General features: G+C 45.4%; 1 protein-coding gene across 2 annotated transcripts in view; it reads left to right on the top strand.

Moving 5' to 3' along the window:
• The window catches only part of LOC106612894 (neurobeachin), a 301033-nt gene that overhangs the window by 201960 nt on the left and 77573 nt on the right, over window positions 1-21500 (top strand). For both annotated transcript variants that reach the window (XM_045724516.1, XM_045724515.1), the window contains exons 43-44: window positions 20620-20737; window positions 20985-21087. In XM_045724516.1, the coding sequence (XP_045580472.1) occupies window positions 20620-20737; window positions 20985-21087 (221 nt within the window). The remainder of the gene's footprint in view (window positions 1-20619; window positions 20738-20984; window positions 21088-21500) is intronic.

The raw sequence follows: 21500 nt of genomic DNA, 5'->3' as shown, positions 1-21500 counted from the left end.
AGTTTATAATAACCAAATAAATCGGCGTCCTTGATGTCATGTGTGTAATTGGTGTGATCTACAGTGCATTCGGAAAGTATTCAGACCCCTTGACTTTTCCACATTTTGTTATGTTATTCTAAAATTAATTTTAAAAAAAAAATCCTCATCAATCTACACACAATACCTCATAATGACAAAGCGAAAACAGGAATACCTTATTTACATAAGTATTCAGACCCTTTGGTATGAGACTCGAAATTGAGCTCAGGTACATCCTGTTTCCATTGATCATCCTTGATGTTTCTACAACTTGATTGTAGTCCACCTGTGGTCAATTCAATTGATTGGATATGCTTTGGAAAGGCACACACCTGTCTATATAATGTCCCATAGTTGATGGTGCATGTCAGGACAAAAACTAAGCCATGCGGTCGAAGGAATTGTCCTTGATAAAAACGAAGAGATCCTTGATAAAAACCTGCTCCAGAGCGCTAAGGACCTCAGACTGGGGCGAAGATTCACCTTCTAACAGGACAACGACCCTAAGCACACAGCCAAGACAATGCAGGAGTGGCTTTGGGACAAGTCTCTGAATGTCTTTAAGAGGCCCAGCCAGAGCCCGATCGAACATCTCTGGCTGTAATTGCTGCCAAAGGTGCTTCAGCAAAGTAAAAAGGTCTGAAGGGGGGTCTGAATACTCATGTAAATGTGATATTTCAGGGGTTCTTTTGTCATTATGGGGTATTGTGTGTAGATTTATGAGGGAAAAAAACATTGAATCAATTTTGAATGAGGCTGTAATGTAACAAAATGTGGAAAAAGTTCTGGGTTCTGAATACACTGTATAACATTTGAGTTTCTTGTTAACTAAACCAAGCTATCATAGGCTTCCTGCACTTTAAAAAGCAACTATTGTTGCAGAAAACTCGTGAATCTGATTTCACTTCCTGTGACGTGCTGCTGAAGCTAATAAAAGAGCAAAACCAGAGTGTTGCACGGCCAGGTTTACCCAATTTGTTGCCTGAATGGCTTTTGAAAGGAGTCCCAGTTTGTACAAAGGGAGCCTCCTTTTTGTTTTGTTTCCCCCATCTGTGTCATCTGGTGGTTTGTGAAGGGGTCTGTTAGGGGGTGTCGGGGTGGCGGGGGCGTGTGGGCGGGTTACGGGGCGCTCCCCTGCGTGGAGGCCAGTTGTTTTATAGACTGTGTGGAGTGGTGCAGGGAGTTCATCAGTGAGCTGCTCTATTGTGCTCCAGCACAGCTGACACGTGTGAAGTGACTCCAGCATATTGACAGATCATTTCCATTGATGAAATTGGAGGAACCGTCTCGTTTCAGACGGTGATTTATAACCCAGGATTACAGAACCCAGCTTCACCACCCTCTCAATGACAGCAGGGGAGACTCATGTTCCACATTCACCCAGTAGCACCCAACTCATAGACAACTTTTTAAGATTATACGTTACAAGTTAAAAACAGTTATAGCAACTCAATAACCTAGGTCTGATATCTATCCATCTGATATCCATATCCCAAAATGATTTGTGTAAAAACAGAATTTGTTGACCCTGTGTTGGCCACCCTACTGCTGCTAGCCCCAGCCCCAGTCACCTTACTGCTCAGCCACATGTAAGACACATTTCCACGCCTCCATTTCATGCTGCTGTCGTCCTCTCTACGAGAGGAGGGAGGAGGGGGGAGAGAGGGAGGGAGGCTGGCTCACCCTGAGCGGATGCTAGACAAAGATGGCAGCAGAGACATTTTGTCAACTCTGATTAGTTCTGCTTGTGGTGAGCAGTGCGGAATATTAGCCTGATACACCCCCCCCACACACACACACACACACACACACACACACACACACACACACACACGCACAGACGGAAAGAAAGCTACAATCAAATCACTCCCTACTCTTCTCCCTCCCAAATACTGAGACAGAGGGCCATATGGGGCAGGAAGTCAATTGCTTATTTTACACGCTAATTAACAATGATCAAACTGCATTATGGGGAAGGTGTGTCCCAGACATCTGACCAAGTTTAAACAATCATTCTCACATTTAAATACTCCAATAGCCAGAGATATTCCAAAATGAAAAGCTAATAATGTCCAATGACTGGTGTGTTGTGTGTATTTGAATAGTTAATTGGGGTTCGGCTAGGTGTGTTTGTTGTGTGGGGTTTGGGTGATGTGAGATGGTTACTGTATGTGTCAGTGTCACATCTAGCTCACCTCGGAAGCATCAGACATCAGGACTGTCTTTCTGTGTGTCTGTCAGACTCCTGGTATATGTCAGGTCTTATTGGGTCTCTAAATCCTCGCCCCTTGGCTGTGCTTGCATGCTTAGTGCTCTGTCCTCCCGCTGGGATATCTTCTATTGACTTCATAAAACTAGTAATCTCTCTGACTTCTATTGGAGTAAAACAAGAGATCGGCTGAAGCCTACGGACATCGGGCTGACCCATGAACCAGTCATGATCCAGGAGGCGGAGGAGAAGAGGAGGGGATGAAGAGGTGGAGGGGAGGAGGAGGGTATGAGGAGGAGGTGGTTCTGCTGACATGCAGGTTCCTGCTTCCAGGCGTTCACCTGATCTACACTCAACAAAAATATAAAAGCAACATGCAACAATTTCAACAATTTTACTGAGTTACAGTTCAAATAAGGAAATCAGTCATTTGAAATGAATTCATTAGGCCCTAATCTATGGATTTCACATGACTGGGCAGGGGCGCAGCCATAGGTGGGCCTTGGAGGGCATAGGTGTTAAGATGCACGGTTTGATGGGTCATGTTTTGGAGGACGCATGACTCGACCTCCACCTCCCGAGCCCGTTGGGGAGTTGCAGCGATGATACAAGATCGAAATTGGGTAGAAAAAAGTGGTAAAATAAATAAAAAATGATTACTCCTCAGTGTCATCAGCTGTCCTGGTGGCTGGTCTCAGACAACCCCGCAGGTGAAGAAGCCGGATGTGGAGGACCTGGGCTGGTGCGGTTTCACATGGTCTGCATTTCTCTAAAACAACGTTGGAGGTGGCTTATGGTACAGAAATGAACATGTAATTCTCTGGAAACAGCTCTGGTGGACATTCCTGCAGTCAGCATACCAATTGCACACTCCCTCAAAACTTGAGACATCTGTGGCATTGTGTTGAGTGACAAAACAGCACATTTTAGAAAGGCCTTTTATTGTCCCCAGCACAAGGTGCACCATGCTGTTTAATCAGCTTCTTGATATGCCACACCTGTTAAGAGGATGGATTATCTTGGCAAAGGAGAAATGTTCACTAACAGGGATGTAAACAAATTTGATTGACTTATTCAGTCCAGCTCTGGAATTGGGGATGAGGAGGAGAGGAAGAGCGGATGACAAGAGGAGGGGATGATGGTGGATGATGGAGACAAAGGGAGCTAGCGGAGCTGATTTGGTTTGAAAATAAAAAACAGCAGAACTGATTTAACCCAACAAGATAATAATTGTATTTCAGCGTCAGGTCTGTGGTGAGAGTTGGGGAGGTGTGTGCGTGTGTATGTAAATACAGTGCATTCGGATAGTATTCAGACCCCTTCCCTTTTTCCACATTTTGTTACGTTACAACCTTATTCTAAAATTGATTAAATAAAACATTTCCTCATCAATCTACACACAATACCCCATAATGATGAAGTGAAAACAGGTTTTTAGAATTGTTTTGCAAATTTATAAAAAATGTAAAACAGAAAAACCTTGTTTACATAAGTATTCAGACCCTTTTCTTTGAGACTCGAAATTGAGCTCAGGTGCACCCTGTTTCCATTGATCATCCTTGAGATGTTTCTACAACTTGATTGGAGTCCACCTGTGGTAAATTCAATTGATTGGACATGCTTTGGAAAGGGACACTCCTGTCTATAATAGCTCAGTTGACACCATCCCTACAGTGAAGCATGGTGGTTGCAGCATCATGCTGTGGAGATATTTTTCAGCGACAGTGACTGGGAGACTAGTCAGGATCAAGGGAAAGATGAATGGAGCAAAGTACAGAGAGATCCTTTATGAAAACCTGTTCCGGAGCGCTCAGGACCTTCCAACAGGACAACGACCCTAAGTACACAGCCAAGACAAAGCAGGAGTGGCTTCAGGACAAGTCTCTGAATGTCCTTGAGTGGCCCAGCCAGAGTCTGGACTTGAACACGATTGAACATCTCTGGAGAGAACTGAAAATAGCTGTGCAGCGACACTCCCCATCCAACCTGACAGAGCTTGACAGGATCTGCAGAGAAGAATGGGAGAAACTCCCCAAATACAGGTGTGCCAAGCTTGTAGTGTCATACCCAAGAAGACTCGAGGCTGTAATAAAAGGTCTGAGTACACACATTTCTAAAAATCAGTTTTTGATTTGTCGTTATGGGGTATTTTGTGTAGATTGACGAGAAGGAAAAAAACTATTTAATCCATTTTAGAATAAGTATGTAACGTAACAAAATGTGCAAAAAGTGAAGGGGTCTGAATACTTTCCGAATGCACTGTATATAGGGCTGAGGAGGTGTGTGTGTATGTGTAGTATTTTGGAGGTGTGTGTGTGTGTGTGTGTGTGTGTGTCCTGGGGAAGTGTAGAGCTGGGGAGGTGTATGTGTAGGGCTGGGGAGGTGTATGTGTAGGGCTGGGGAGGTGTATGTGTAGGGCTGGGGAGGTGTATGTGTAGAGCTGGGGAGGTGTATGTGTAGGCCTGGGGAGGTGTATGTGTAGGGCTGGGGAGGTGTATGTGTAGAGCTGGGGAGGTGTATGTGTTTAGCTGGGGAGGTGTATGTGTAGGGCTGGGGAGGTGTATGTGTAGAGCTGGGGAGAGGTATGTGTAGGGCTGGGGAGGTGTATGTGTAGGGCTGGGGAGGTGTATGTGTAGGGCTGGGGAGGTGTATGTGTAGAGCTGGGGAGGTGTATGTGTAGAGCTGGGGAGGTGTATGTGTAGAGCTGGGGAGGTGTATGTGTAGAGCTGGGGAGGTGTATGTGTAGAGCTGGGGAGGTGTATGTGTAGGGCTGGGGAGGTGTATGTGTAGAGCTGGGGAGGTGTATGTGTATGTGTAGTATTTTGGAGGTGTGTGTGTGTGTGTGTGTGTGTGTGTGTGTGTGTGTGTGTGTGTGTGTGTGTGTGTGTGTGTGTGTGTGTGTGTGTGTGTGTGTGTCCTGGGGAAGTGTAGAGCTGGGGAGGTGTATGTGTAGGGCTGGGGAGGTGTATGTATAGGGCTGGGGAGGTGTATGTGTAGAGCTGGGGAGGTGTATGTGTAGAGCTGGGGAGGTGTATGTGTAGAGCTGGGGAGGTGTATGTGTAGAGCTGGGGAGGTGTATGTGTAGAGCTGGGGAGGTGTATGTTTACGTGTAGTATTTTGGAGGTGTGTGTGTGTGTGTGTGTGTGTGTGTGTGTGTGTGTGTGTGTGTGTGTGTGTGTGTGTGTGTGTGTGTGTGTGTGTTCCTGGGGAAGTGTAGAGCTGGGGAGGTGTATGTGTAGAGCTGGGGAGTAGTATGTGTAGAGCTGGGGAGGTGTATGTGTTGGGCTGGGGACGTGTATGTGTAGGGCTGGGGAGAGTATGTGTAGGGCTGGGGAGGTGTATGTGTAGGGCTGGGGAGGTGTATGTGTAGGGCTGGGGAGGTATACACTGAGTGTACAAGACATGCTCTTTCCATTATGTAGTCTGACCAGGTTAATACAGACGAAAGCTATGATGATCCCTTATTGATGTCACTTGTTAAATCCACTTCAGTCAGTGTTGATGAAGGGGAGGAAACAGGTTAAAGAAGGATTTTAAAGTCTTGAGACAATTGAGACATGGATTGTGTATGTGTGCCATTCAGAGGGTGAATGGGCAAAACAAAAGGTTTAAGTGCCCTTGATCGGGGTATGGTAGTAGGTGCCAGGCGCACCGGTTTGAGTGGGGGGGGGGGTATTGACACGTCTAACAAAGGAGATTTGTGGTTTACAGAAGCTGTCATATGATAGGTCAAGTAGAGATACAGTCAGTTAGCTGTAATATGATCCGATATGATGTCCTGTGCAGCACTAGGCTCAGTAATGACTGACTGGAGAAGCTGCCAGTGGCTGACTGAGGTTAGGGACTGGGAGTTGAGAGGTTGAGGGCTGAGAGAAGGTGCTGAGAGGTTGAGTGTTGGGGAGTTAAGATGTTGAGAGGCTGGGAGGCTGGGAGTTAAGTGAGAGCCTGGGAGGCTAGGGGTTGAGAAGCTCGGAGGCTGGGGATATAGAGGATGAGGGGTTGGGAGGCTGGGAGGTTGAGGGTAGGGTCTGGGAGGCTGAATGAGAGGCTGGGTGGCTGAGAGTTTGGTGTCTTGTCTTGATGCCTGCCTCAGCGTTCCACAGCTCCCCTTGATCACGTCTGGCTGCCTCTCTCTCATCTCAGATACAGTCTGTTGGGGAAAGCTACCTTTCCCTCTCATTTTCTCCCTAATTTACACATTTAAGATATTTTTGTTAGCTTATTTGCAATTCTCTTTATTTCTGACTGAGCCTCTCTCTCCCGCTGCCATCTCTTTCTCTCTCACACACACACACACACACACACACCCAAACACTGTCTCTCTCTTTCACAGTGGTGTTCTCTTTTTCCCTGTGTTTGCCTCCAGGCTGTGAGCTAATTTCAGGTTCTATAGTTATGCTGTGTTGTACACCTGTCTGCTATTAATGCTCCCAGAGCTGCCATTCTCCTCTTAATGAGATGTTATTGTAATTATTGTCATTATGGTGTGTTCCATTATGATGGTGATTGATGTTGTTGTTATGGGAGTAGTTCTCTATAATTACAGGAGAGCTGTTGAGAAGCTCCTCACTCAATGATTGGTCATTTAGACACAAGTACACAGGGTGTAGTAGAAGTGAACTCAGGCTGTGTCCGAACCTCTACCTTTGGCCATTGGCCCATTCGTATTATGCCCTTTAGCCAAAGCCATATTCCTTGTATAATGAACTACTTTTGACCGGAGACCTATTCCCTATGTAGTGCACCTATGGCCAAAAGTATAGTACTATAGTATTACTAGAGAGAGACTTAGATCAGCCCTTAGTCTCTCCTGTGCTTCTGTCCAGTGTATAGTTGGTCTGGGCTGTAAAGAGGAGAGCAGAGCTGCACTGACTGGTCAGTAGTAAAAAGCAGTATACAGACTGGTCAGGATAGTGAATGGTAGCATACAGACTGGTCAGTACAGTGAATGGTAGCATACAGACTGGTCAGGATAGTGAATGGTAGCATACAGACTGGTTAGTACAGTGAATGGTAGCCTGCCTGTAGCCGTTTTAAGACCATTACAACAGTGAAAAGAAACACAATGGTCTGTTCTGGGCTTTGTCTCGGTCAGTCAGTCACCATGCAGCTCCCTGCCTGGGAAACTCACGTCTCTCTGCCTCTGATGGAGAACGGTTCGTTTAGCCTATTCCATTTTCAGGAATATCTGGTTGTGTTTTTTTAAGAACTTTCTTTGGGATTGTTATTGTTACGACGGGTAGCAAAATACTTGGAGGAATGCTGAAAGATTAAAATCAGAGTTGAATGAAGGATGTTGATGTTCTCCTCCAAGCGATTCGCAATCCAATTAAGATTTTAATAAGGGTCATGGTGAGGTCCTTCACGCTGTAGGGGTGGGGGAATGAGGGGGCGCGGGTGGTACTGCAACTGGGGCTTTAGCATGGGGTGAGGGGTGTAGGATGGGGCTGGAGCTGGGGAGATGTTAGGGTGAGATAGGGCTGGAGTGAAGAATATTGGGCTGGGGTGTACCATAGGGGCTGGAGTGAAGGATATTGGGCTGGGGTGTACCATAGGGGCTGGAGTGAAGGATATTGGGCTGGGGTGTACCATAGGGGCTGGAGTGAAGGATATTGGGCTGGGGTGTACCATAGGGGCTGGAGTGAAGGATATTGGGCTGGGGTGTACCATAGGGACTGGAGTGAAGGATATTGGGCTGGGATATATTGGGATAGACTGGAGGCTAATGGAAAATTCATAAATCACTAAATTGTGAATGGTGAACAGGTGCTTTAAAGGGTCATAATTATTTTATCTTTCATCTGAGCATATACAGCAGAAGAAGAGAGAAGCGTACAGGGGTTGGGTCTAGTGTCTGGAGGGACATATTGTTGGTGGTGGTAGCAGGTCTTTTAGAGGAGCTGGGAGGGGAACAGAAGAGGGTCTGGACGTGGTGGTGGCGGGTCTTTCAGAGGAGCTGGGAGGGGAACAGAAGAGGGTCTGGACGTGGTGGTGGCGGGTCTTTCAGAGGAGCTGGGAGGGGAACAGAAGAGGGTCTGGACGTGGTGGTGGCGGGTCTTTCAGAGGAGCTGGGAGGGGAACAGAAGAGGGTCTGTACGTGGTGGTGGCGGGTCTTTCAGAGGAGCTGGGAGGGGAACAGAAGAGGGTCTGGACGTGGTGGTGGTGGCGGGCCTTTGAGGGCCACCTTCCATGCTGGGGGCTTTTAGTGTTTGACAGGCGTTTAACTCCACACGACCTGCTTCTCAAGTGGCTCCGTTTGGGCCCTCAGCAATCCTGTTAGCAGCTACAATTACAATTCATGGCTCCCAGAGAGTCTTTGAACAGCCAGAGAGATCAGAGAGGCACCTAGACTGGAGACCCTTCAGTATAGTGGAAACTCTGAGGGTGCACCAGCACATGCACACATACACATGTACACAAACACACACACACACACACACTCACACTCACACTTTACAACAGATCTTTAGAACAAGTCGAAGTTGAAATAATATAATTATAATATAATGACAAGATTTTATTTTATTTTCTGGCCATAATTACTCCACCTTTCTCGTGAGCAATAAAATAAAATAATGCATTTCTTTATGCACCTGGTTGCTATGAGTTGTATAAATGTGTGTCTTCATAGAGTTGAAGGTGCTTGTCATTTGTGTAAAGTTCAGGTGTAGATATGTGTTTTACGTCCTCCTTTATCAAGCCTGTCATCAGGTTTCATCAAGCGTGCAAACAATAACTTTTTGTTCTGTGAGGGGATTGAATACCAAAGCACATTCAAACACTTTCAAAAGCAGGGAGAAGAAAGGCTGGGCATGATGCTTAATAGGTGCTTTAGTAATTTCTCAAGTTTTCATAGTTAATCCGTTCTGAAAAGCCTGGGAGAAGAAAGGCTCCAAATGGCCCTCAGTATTAATTTGATATGACTCTTGTACAATACTGGCTGGTGCTCCCTCTCTCCTCTCTCTCCAGCAGGCACCTTCTTTCATCAGCACAGCCTTGGAAGTTCAGCCTAAATGTTTAATGAAACCTCGGCTGTAAGCCTCTTTGGTATTCTGTCTTCATAATGCTACTTTAAGACTATTATTACTGTACGTTACAGACAGAGGAACACATAGTGAAACTGCTTCTCTTTTATCTGACTCAGATTGATATGGGACAATTAGGAGAGCTGTTGTATTAACCACACGTCCTAATATTATTATATGATATTACACATCCTTGTTTTATGTTATATTATAATGCATAATACCACATCCTATATAAACCTATTTCACTGAATTATATTTCAAAATAAATAGTAATGAATTAATTTAACTGAAAATTCATTTCTGATATTTTGTGTCAAATACCAACTATCCAACAAAGGATAGACCAGAGGTGCGTTCAACAAAGGAAATAGTTTGCAAATGTTGGCTAACGTTAACTAACATATTCCATTTGTTTTGTATTAGCAGTGACCATTAGCTAACATATTCCATTTGTTTTGTGTTAGCAGTGACCATTAGCTAACATATTCCATTTGTTTTGTGTTAGCAGTGACCATTAGCTAACATATTCCATTTGTTTTGTGTTAGCAGTGACCATTAGCTAACAGATTCCATTTGTTTTGTGTTAGCAGTGACCATTAGCTAACAGATAGTGCGGTGAACATCTGTTTCGGGTCGAAAACAAATGATCAAGTATACTTTCTACTATATTTAGAAGGGATTAGCTAAGTCATTTTCAGTTTGAATATTGTCTCTAAAAAGCCACATTAATCCTTACAAAAAGTAGCTGTTTGATGTTTCACCATAACATTTTGGAATGTTCATTCAAATCGTTCAACTGAAATTGTTACTCTGGAAACATGTTAGCTGCAAACAGAAGCCTTATTGAACTCACCTCAGCATTGTTTTACCATTCAAAATTAAGACTTGACATTTGAAAAATAGAACATAGAAACAGTTTAAATATAAAGCAGGAGAAAAATGAGTTTGTTTGGTTTTTGTCTTGATTTTTTTTTTAAAGACATTGATGTTTGTCTTCCCAGATATACTATTACTGTTATTATTGTATTATAATCTACTATTCAGTCCCACATCAACTTCCCTAATAAATCACAGTCTAGCTTGCTGAGACCTGAGTCTCCCTCAGTGGAACCAAAACAGATAAAGGGTTAGGAACAAGACCTCTGAATCACCACTGTCACTAGAATATTTACAGATAACAAATCATCATTTATCAGTATCTGGTGCCATATTAATATTTTGGTAAGAAAGATGCAAGATTACAATGAAACTTTGTAATGTTGTTGTCATAGAGGGGCACAACATGTCCCTCTTCAATGAATCACTCTCTCCCCATGAGGGTTCCATGGGCTTTCTGAAATTCCTTATTGGTGTGTTTTCTCTTTCTCTATGGGGCGTAGTCAAAAGTAGTGCATTAAATAGGGAATAGGGGGCTCAGGGAGAGAGAGGGAGGGGGGAGACAGAGAGGTAAATTCAGTGTTAGAGAAATATTCTCTACTGATCAGAAATCTCACTGAGAGAATTGTCAGTTTACTTTCTTTTACTATGTTTCCTTAAGTAAGATCTGTCCTTCTTGTCTTTTCCTTCATGTGTGTCTGAAGGTCATTGACCCTGATAAAAACAGCTTGCATTAATATGCTTTAATCCAGTGTAATTAGTCAAATTACAGCACGCCACACAGCTTGTCAGGCCTGTCGGTTTTGGCATGAAGGAAACGTGGCCTGCTGGAGTCCCTCTGGACAGCACAGGCCAGTCCCACAGGCCAGTCTACCCTACATCTCTCCTTCCTCACAAAGCCATGACACAAAGACAAAGAGAGGGGGAGGCTCTCTCTCTCGCTCCACCCATTCACACCTCCTCTAGTCGTCCCCCGTAGCCTAAGGGTGTCCGTCTGCCTGTCTAACTGCCTGTCTGTCTGTCTGTCCCCAAGTAGTATCACAATTATATAGGGATGTATCTGTTATGGTGTTTGTGAGCCTGGGATTCAAAAAGTCAGAGTAATTCATTCAGCTTTGTCCTCTCCTCCTACGTACAGTAGCTGTGTGTGTGTTTCCGAGCGAGAGTAAGACGTGTGCTGGTGAGCGCTAGCTACTGAGCAGGCTACACGCTGGAATTCAAGACGTTTCCACATGGCGTGGGATTAGCTCGGGTAAAAAGATTTAAACTATATAATTACAAGAGGATCAAGTCCAAATGATCTAGTGCAGTCAACAAGCCAGATTAACGTCCTGTTCTGAGCACTGCTCCCAGCCTGGAGGGTTAGCCTCTCATTAGCATATGTTTACACACTCAGCTCTGCCGTTCTGAGCAGCCTGTAGATAACAACCTGCTCTACCTTTAACGCATCCCGCAGCCCTCCACAGCCCTCCTCAGCCCTCCTCAGCCCTCCTCAGCCCTCTGCCCGCAGGCCTCCACAGCCCTCCTCAGCCCTCCGGCCACAGGCCTCCACAGCCCCTCCTCAGCCCTCCGGCCGCAGGCCTCCACAGCTTGTTGTACTGTTGACACTGAGACATCAGTCAGGCTAATTCCGTTTTACGCCTGAAAAAAATGATGCTCCAGATTCCGACTGCATACCGGAGGTGTCACCCCCCATAATCCTCAAAGAGCGCCCGGCGGAAAGGGAGGTTGTGTGTTTTCCAGATGATATACCGTGAACGACACAGAGAATTATACGAGTGGAGACAAATCTGTAACATAGTATTAAGCGATTTCCAGTGAATAGCAGGGATAAAGGAGTAATGGATGAGGCTGTCGTTATTACCTCTGTGTAGAGGGGAGCGCTGGAGCAACGGTAGAAAGATTAATTGAGGACGAGTGAGGCGCTCATTGTTCATCAGACCTTCTCGTCTAACCGCTTGCTCTTTCTCTCCTCCTCTTCATCCTTGTCTCTTTCCCTCTCTTCCTCGCCATCCCTGTTTCCTTCCTGGTTTTCCTCTCCAGCTTGGTCTTTTTCCCTCTTCCTCTCCATCCATGTATTTTTCCCTCTCTTCCTGCCCATCCATGTATTTTTCTCTCTCTCTCTCTCTCTCACTATCCCTGTCTCTTTCCCTTTCCTCCTCTCTATCCATGTGTCTTTCTCTCTTCTCCTCTTCATCCCTGTGTCTTTCTCTCTCTCCGTCTCCATGTCACTGTGAGCCTCCACCCTCCCACATAAAGAAGCTAGATGTGGGATGGACTCAAGCCCTAGTTTGGTGGCAGCCTTCAGCTTGGTGTACTGAGTGAGCAGCATCCAGAGGAGCGGAGCAGACCAAGGGGATTTCAGTCGTCTTATGGTTGACAAGCCCCTGAATAAGTCCCATTAGTGAAGTCCTGCTGAAAGAGTCCAATACCAAATGACTGCAACCCTTCACTCTAGTCTAGCTCCTTAGTGTAGGCCATCTGAAACTGGGCCATGTATTTGTATGCTGTGTATGGGGATGCTGTGTATCTAAGAAAGTGTTACCCACAGTAACTATCATATGACAGAGTGGTTTTGTCTCATTTTCTTAAAGTGCATAATTAAAGTGATTATTTCTTGGAAATGTATTTGAAACGCGTTAAAATATCACTTAAGGGCCGATTTCACAGACACAGATTAAGCCTAGACCAATTTTTTGATTGGTCTTTTCTTGCTGTGTGTATGTTTTGTGACTACTGTACTGGTGGTGCAGTACACTTAACACTTACACTAGGGTTAAGGTATCCCCCCTCTTTTTTCTGTCAGAATGTTTTAGACACACAGCCTCCGCTACTCAACCCCGTCTGGTAACGTGTGTGAAATACGGCGACGTGACATAAACATTATTGACAAACTTGGCTGGACATTTGGGGCAGTGATCTGGCAGCCAGCAGCAGCGGCCTGATGTGCTGTATATTCATCCTTTTATCCCAGTGGTCCCAGAGCACCAGCTCGCTGCTACCGTTACCAGCCTCGCTCGCTACCACCAGCCAGCACCGTGTCATCTCTCCACACTCCAACCACCACACAAATGGATACTGACACAGATTATGCAAATCTGTATCTTATTTTCCCCAATACCTGTTTCAGGAGCCTGGTACTTTATTGAAGTTGAGATATGGGACTGGGAGAGGGAACCGAGCGCTTTGCCTCCTAACTATAATCTCAGAGAGTTTGAACGTTTCCCTATTTCCACCCTCATAACAGTCATAACAGTTGTCATGGCGAGGGAAGATCAGATGGAAGGCATGCTTTGATATTTAGGAAGACTTCAGCATCAATCTGAAAGGGACCTAGTGGGGATTATAGTTGCAGTAAAAGGTTGGTTTGTGACAGGCATCGGTCATAGAGCTCAGATATGTCTCCTCTCATTTACTTAACGGAACATAGCAATACTTTTTTTATGGATTAGTCCTCAATAGAACATTTCAGAACACTCCCCCCCCCAGTATGAAACACTGTTGTTTTTTCAGTATAAAACCTACAGTATATAACCTGTTTTTCCGTGATTGGTTTGTTTTTAGGTTCCTTGTCAGTTGGTTTGATCCTTGTGGTCTGTTGAATGGCCTCTTGTTGTTTCCCACCCCATGCTGTTTACACCGCACACCCACCCACACACACACACACACACACACACACACACACACACACATACACACACACACACACACACACACACACACACACACACACACACACACACACACACACACACACACACACACACACACACACACACACACACACACACACACACACACACACACACACTACACACCACTATAATGGAAGAGAAATTAGATGCATATTCCAGAGCTGCTTGACACGTGTTGACACACAAAATTTGATTGTTTCCTTTGTTTTGAAATGAGGGTTGAGAGGCCTAGTGCCTGTGTTGCCTAGCAATTCATTTAAAGAAGGAAGAGATGAATACATTCCTGACAGGATGGCGAGCAGAAAGCAGAGTGGAATAGTTTCACTATACCAGGATGCCTAGTAGAAAGCGGAACAAGTCACACATGGTAAAATAAGTTGTGACATTTGTTGATTAGGGCTGTGGTGTCTCTCATTTTACTTAGGATAACGTACTGCACTTTTCACTATCTACACATGTAAAACTCTAACATATCTACACCCATTATAAACTCTATATACAACTACACTGAACAAAAATATAAACGGCACATATAAAGTCTTGGTCTCATGTTTCATGAGCTGAAATAAAAGATCGCAGAAATATTCCATATGCACAGAAAGCTTATTTCTCTAAAATGTTATGTACAAATTTGTTTACATCCCTGTTAGTGAGCATTTATCCTTTTTTCCAAGATAATCCATCCACCTGACAGGTGTGGCATATCAAGAAGCTGATTAAACAGCATGATCATTACACAGGTACACCTTGTGCTGGGAACAATATAAGGCCACTCTAAAATGTGCAGTTTTGTCACACAACACAATACCATAGATGTCTCAAGTTTTGAGGGAGCATGCAGTTGGCACGCTGACTGCAGTAATGTCCACCAGAGCTATTGCCAGATAATTGAATGTTAATTTCTCTACCATAAGCCGCCTCTGATGTCATTTTAGAGAATTTGGCAGTATGTCCAACCGGCCTCAACCGCAGCTGTAGCCACGCCAGTCCAGGACTTCCAGATCCGGCTTTTTCACCTCTCTGAGACCAACCACCCGGACAGCTGATGAAACTGGGTTTGCACAACCGAAGAATTTCTGCACCAACTGTCAGAAACCGTCTCAGGGAAGCTCATCTGCGTGCTTGTTGTCCTCACCATGGTTTTAACCTGACTGCTGTTCAGCATCGTAACCAACTTCCACTGGCATGCTGGAGAAGTGTGCTCTTCACAGATGAATCCTGGTTTCAACTGTACTGGGCAGATGGCAGATGGCAGACAGCATGTATTTCATCGTGTGGGCGAGCGGTTTGCTGATGTCAACGTTGTGAACAGAGTGCCCCATGGTGGCGATGGGGTTATTGTATGGGCAGACAATCTACGGACAATGAACCCAATTGCATTTTATGAATGGCAATTTTAATTCACAGAGATACCATGACGAGAGGCCCATTGTCCTGAGGCCCATTGTCGTGCCATCCATCCGCCGCCATCACCTCGTGTTTCAGCATGATAATGCACGACTCCATGTTGCAAGGATCTGTACACAATTCCTGGAAGCTGAAAATGTCCCAGTTCTTCCGTGGTCTGCATACTCACCAGACATGTCACCCATTAAGCATGTTGGGATGCTCTGGATTGACCTGTACGACAGCGTGTTCCAGTTCCCGCCAATATCCAGCAACTTCGCACAGCCAGTGAAGAGGAGTGGGACAGCATTCCACAGGCCACAATCAGCCTGATCAACTCTATGAAAAGGAGATATGTCGCGCCGCATGAGGCAAATAGTGGTCACACCAGATACTGACTGGTTTTCTGATCCACGCCCCTACCTCTTTTTTAAGGTATCTGTGACCAACAGATGCCTATCTATATTCCCAGTGATGTGAAATCCATAGATTAAGGCCTAATGAATTTATTTAAATTAACTGATTTCCTTGTATGAACTGTAACTCAGTAAAATCTTTGAAATTATTGCATGATATTTATATTTTTGTTCAGTGTACTATATATCTACAAGCATGGCAAATTATAGTATTTACACGTTTTTCCTTATCTGATGTCCAGTGCTTAGTCCTATATGCTTCTGTGCACCTTGTCATGGATCCATAATACAGTGCCTTCAGAAAGTATTCACGTCCCTTGACTTCTTCCACATTTTGTTGTTACAGCCTGAATTCAAAATTGATTAAATTGAGATTTTGTGTCATTGGCCTACACACAATAACCCATAATGACAAAGTGGATTTTATTTTTCTAAATATAAGCAGACATTGAAATTCCCTTTGAGCATTCTGAAGCTAGCCTGTACAGAATAAAAATATTCAAAAACATGCATCCTGTTTGCAATAAGGCACTAAAGTAAAATGGCAAAACATTTAAAAGAAATGTACTTTATCTCCTGAATACAAACCGTTATGTTTAGGGCAAATATAACACAACACATCACTGAGTACCATTCTTCATATTTTCAAGCATGGTGGTAGGTGCATCATTTTATGGGTATGCTTGTCATCAGCAAGGACTAGGGACTTAAATAAACGGAATTGAGCTAAGAACATGCAAAATCCTAGAGGAAAACCTGGTGCAGTCTGCTTTCCTACAGACACTAGGAGACACATTCACCTTTCAGCAAAACAACAAGGCCAAATATACACTGGAGTTGCTAACCAAGATGGTATTGAATGTTCCTGAGTGGCCTAGTTACAGATTTGACTTAAATCTATGGCAACACGTGAAAATGGCTGTCTAGCAATGATCAACAACCAACTTGACAATGCTTGAAGAATTTTAAAAAGAAAATGTGCAAATATTGTTCAATCCAGGTGTACAAAGCTCTTAGCGATTTACCCAGAAAGACTGTTGTAATCGCTGCCAAAGGTGATTCTAACATGTATTGACTGAGGGGGTTGAGTACTTATCTAATCAAGATACTGTATATTAGTGTTTTATTTTTCATAATTTATTTACACATTTTACAATTTTTCTTCCTCTTTAACATTACAGAGTATTGTGTGTAGATCAATGACAACAATTACAATGAAATACATTTTAATACCACTTTGTAACACAACAAAATGTGGAAAAAGGAGTGTGAATAATTTGTTTATCCTGTTCCCCTCCCAGTTCTGCACTGTGTACCCTGAGGTCAGGTTGTAAACCAGCGTTCACAGTGTATGCTCTTTCTCCTTCCATCCCCCCTCCCCTAAGGTCCGGTTGTGGATGCAGTGTCCACAGTGTATGCTGATGCTCCAAATGATTGTGTGTGAAATATTCCCCATTCTCATATCACTCTCCTTTTATATCCTCACCCTCTCTCTCTCTCCCTTCTCTCTCTCCTTCTATTTCTCTCCCTCCTTCCTTCTCTCTCTCTCATCCTCATCTGTTCTCTCCATCTCCTGGGCTGTGGATCCGGCAGTGTCGAGGCTTTCCACTAGAAGCCTATTAGCTGTGTGAAGGGAGAGCACAGAGGATCTACTATGATAGCAGGTTGTCACTCTATTAGCTGTGTGAAGGGAGAACACAGAGGATCTACTATGATAGCAGGTTGTCACTCTATTAGCTGTGTGAAGGGAGAACACAGAGGATCTACTATGATAGCAGGTTGTCACTCTATTAGCTGTGTGAAGGGAGAACACAGAGGATCTACTATGATAGCAGGTTGTCACTCTATTAGCTGTGTGAAGGGAGAACACAGAGGATCTACTATGATAGCAGGTTGTCACTCTATTAGCTGTGTGAAGGGAGAACACAGAGGATCTACTATGATAGCAGGTTGTCACTCTATTAGCTGTGTGAAGGGAGAACACAGAGGATCTACTATGATAGCAGGTTGTCACTCTATTAGCTGTGTGAAGGGAGAACACAGAGGATCTACTATGATAGCAGGTTGTCACTCTGCTCCCCTCTCCTTTATAACTGTATCAGTCATGCTGGCTTGGGGCTTGACTCAATCATCTTATTATGGCCCCATCTCAGCAGAACTGACTGACACACACGCACGCACACTTATTATTGTCAGTCACATTGACATGAATAAATGAATACTATAAATGCGTACTGTTCAATAAGGCTGGACAGTACGGGGTTAACGTCAGACACAGCGTAGGACAATACCGGGTAAATGCTGAATAATTGCTAAAAGGACCAATGAACAAAACTTAGACCGCCCACTGCTTGGGACTTCTACGTCTATGTGATGTTTTCTACTGTATGTTATTCCGTGTGACCTTCAGCCTAAGCACTGCTGTCACCGATGTCTCTCCTCATTTCAGCTGTCACAGCATTTCTCCACACTGATGTGATGTTCCACAGGCTCAGTGCAGCTATCCTCCCTCTGTCACATCACACAAGGACAGGAAACAAAAGACAGAAACGTTCAATTGCGTTATGGTCATTATAGAAGAGGTATGATCTCCACCCAGCTAGTAGAGCAGCACACACGCACCATGGGATCTTAATGTGTGTGAGGTGGGGGGCTGGGGGGGCCTGCATGGAAACAAAAGGCTGGGCTTGTCTGCCTCCAGCCCCTCCCCATCCCTCCCCCTGTAGTGTGACAGCCTGTGAGCAGAGCAGGGGAGGTGATGAGGCGGGTAGTGGGGTGGGCAAGGGGGGAGTAGGGGTGGGTATTGGGGGAGAAGGGGTGGATCTGGAGGGGCCTGGTCCTCCTCGGTCATCCTTCGTGGTGGTGGGCTGATTAGATTGGGGCCGAAGTCTCCAGCTGGCAGGCAGGCAGGCAGGCAGGCAGGCACGCACGCACGCACACACACACACACACACACACACACACACACACACACACACACACACACACACACACACACACACACACACAGGCAAGACTGTCTGGGGTCTGGCTGACTGGCTGGCTGGCCGGCTGGCTGTGTCCCCAGTGCTCATCAGCTCTGATACCTTTGACAGCTTCAGCAAACAGGTTCATTAAATGGCATTTCTTACAGCTGCTTCTCTCTCTGGGCTTTGTCAAGCCTCCAGTCTGCAGAGGCCCCTCGCTGCTTGTTGGTTTAAGTCAAGGCTTTGTTGTTCTGACATAATGTTTTGATGTGGGCTGTTTGAAGCGGAGGCTTTTTAGCCTGTGTTTTGTTGCTGGTGAGGCCTCTGGCCTGCACTGTCTGTCTTTAACCCTGTGGCCTGGCCTGCATGCTCTCTGTTCCCAGTTACAGCAACAGACAAGAGGAACCAGGAAGGGGTAATACATCCATGTAGACACAGCCACTTCAGTCGTTTTTAATGTAAGGTTGATCAGGCCATGCATTATGATAGTAATCTCTTGTAATTTCTGCATATTCCTCATCTTTCTTCCTCCTGATCTGTTCACAATCTCTCCATTCATCTATCTTTCCCTCTCTCTACCTCTCCATTTCCTCCATCTCTCCCTTTCTCCATCTCCCCCATCTCTCCACCTCTTCCTTTCTCCATCTCTCCCCATCTCTCCCCCTCTTCCTTTCTCCATCCCCCCATCTCCATCTCCCCCATCTCTCCACCTCTTCCTTTCTCCATCTCTCCCCATCTCTCCCCCTCTCCCTTTCTCCATCTCCCCCATCTCTCCATCTCTCTCTTTCTCCATCTCCCCCATCTCTCCACCTCTCCATCTCTCCACCTCTCCTTTTCTCCATCTCCCCCATCTCTCCACCTCTCCCTCTCTCCATCTTTCCTCTCCTCCTCCTCAGCTGCTCCCTACTACAAATGTTCTCTGAGCAGGCAGTCTGTCTCTATGACAACTGTTGGGGTGCCTGGGGTGGCTGATTTGTCAACCTGGGGCAGCACAGGAAGGAGAAGCAGAGATGCCCCCACCCCTCCCCGCACCTCTCCCTCCCTTGCACCCTCCACTCTCACTCCCTCACTCCCTAAAACCTGCCACCTTCTGCCCTTCACTCCACTTCTCTCCATCTAATCCACTTCTAATTGAGCTCCAGAGACTTTGATGTGGCAGGGAGGTCGAGCCACAGCTATTCCAGGGAGAAATGAATGCACCGCTGCCTCTCTCCTCACCTCTTCTCCCCTCTCCTACCCTCTCCTCTTCCTGTCCTCTCCTCCTCTACTCCTGCTTGTCAGTGTTTTAAATGAGCATTAGCATTGGACCTAACCTCCCCAGCCCAACATCTCACTCTGCCTCCCTCCCTAGTTCCCCCCCTGGACTGTCAGTCAGGCTTGAGCTACATCCCCTCTCTGTGTGTTGTGTTTCACCTGTTTTCTCTCGCACCCCGCCCTGGCTGGTTCTCATGTCTCTGTCTGTGTCCAGCTACACTGATAGGATGGGAATGTGTGTGATTGTAACCTGGGGAGACTAGGCCGCACCAAGGGCTCAGACAATGTTGGAAGGGGAAGGAGGGAGAGAAGGAGGTGTGTTAGGGGGATTTTTTTCACCTGTCACGGAGGCCTCTCTTAAACTCCCTCAGTAGACCTGCTGTCCCAGAGGTGCTGCACACTAATGATCCCTCTCTCCTCATCCCCCTCTCTTCTCTCTTTTGCTCACCCCCATCCTCTCCTTTCCTCTCCCCTCTCCTCTCTGTCTCTCCTCTTCTTGTGTTGGTATTGATGTGTGTAACCCAGAGGCCTGTTCTTCCTGTTTTTTTACACCCTGGTTGCGTGTTGCAGACCACCTGAAATAGGTGTTAAAGACACAGAGGTGAATTTGGGAAATAGAATGTTTAGAGACAATGGAAGTCTACAACCTAGTTGCAACAGTCTACAACCTGTGTTTGTCACAATGTAAACCCTTTGTGTGGTCTCTTTTTCCTGCTGTTCATCTCCTCCCCTCCCTTCCCCTCCTCTCCTTTCCTCTCCTCTCTGCAGGTCCTGGCGTACTCAGAGGGTCTGCATGGTAAATGGATGTTCAGTGAGATCAGAGCGGTCTTCTCCAGGCGATACCTGCTCCAGAACACTGGCCTGGAGGTCTTCATGGCCAACAGGAGTAAGCATCACACACACTCACTACGTCCCAAATGCCACCCTATTCCCTATATAGTACACTACTTTGGACCAGAGCCCATAGTGCACTACATAGAGAATAGTGTTCCGTTTTGTACACAGCCACACGCTCGTCCCAGATGTATCCTGTTTGCATTCTGATGATGATATATAATAAACTGCTTCTCTTAACCACTTTAACATAGTGTTGTGAATTGTTATTAATCAAGTTTTGTTATCTCTCCTCCCAGCGTCAGTGATGTTTAACTTCCCAGACCAGGCCACAGTGAAGAAAGTGGTCTACAGTCTACCCAGGGTCGGAGTGGGAACCAGCTATGGCCTACCACAAGCCAGGTAACTAACACACGCACACACACAAACACACACACACGCAAACACACACATATTTACATTTTTAGCTCATGAAACATTTTGTTTCGTATTTGGCCTTTGCAATACTAGCTCCAGAGTAGTATTATGTAGTGCATTGTGTCCATATTATTTAGCAGGGTGTGTATTGTTAGTCTCCCCATCTACCTCCTTTGTGTGGTGGAGAGTGGAACCGTCCCTGGCAGCAGCTAACCCTGCCTACAGCAGAGACATTTTTGTACTGTTTCAGAGGTCCACACAAAACATGAAACATGACATAATACAGAACATTAATAGACAAGAACAGCTTAAGGACAGAACTACATCAATTTTAAAAAGGCACACGTAGCCTACATATCAATACATACACACAAACTATCTAGGTCAAATAGGGGAGA

The sequence above is a fragment of the Salmo salar genome, chromosome ssa09 (assembly GCF_905237065.1).
Source record: "Salmo salar chromosome ssa09, Ssal_v3.1, whole genome shotgun sequence".
NCBI classification, from domain to species: Eukaryota; Metazoa; Chordata; class Actinopteri; order Salmoniformes; family Salmonidae; genus Salmo; species Salmo salar.
Note: the sequence above shows the minus strand (reverse complement) of the source record. Positions and strands in the feature narration are given on the sequence as shown.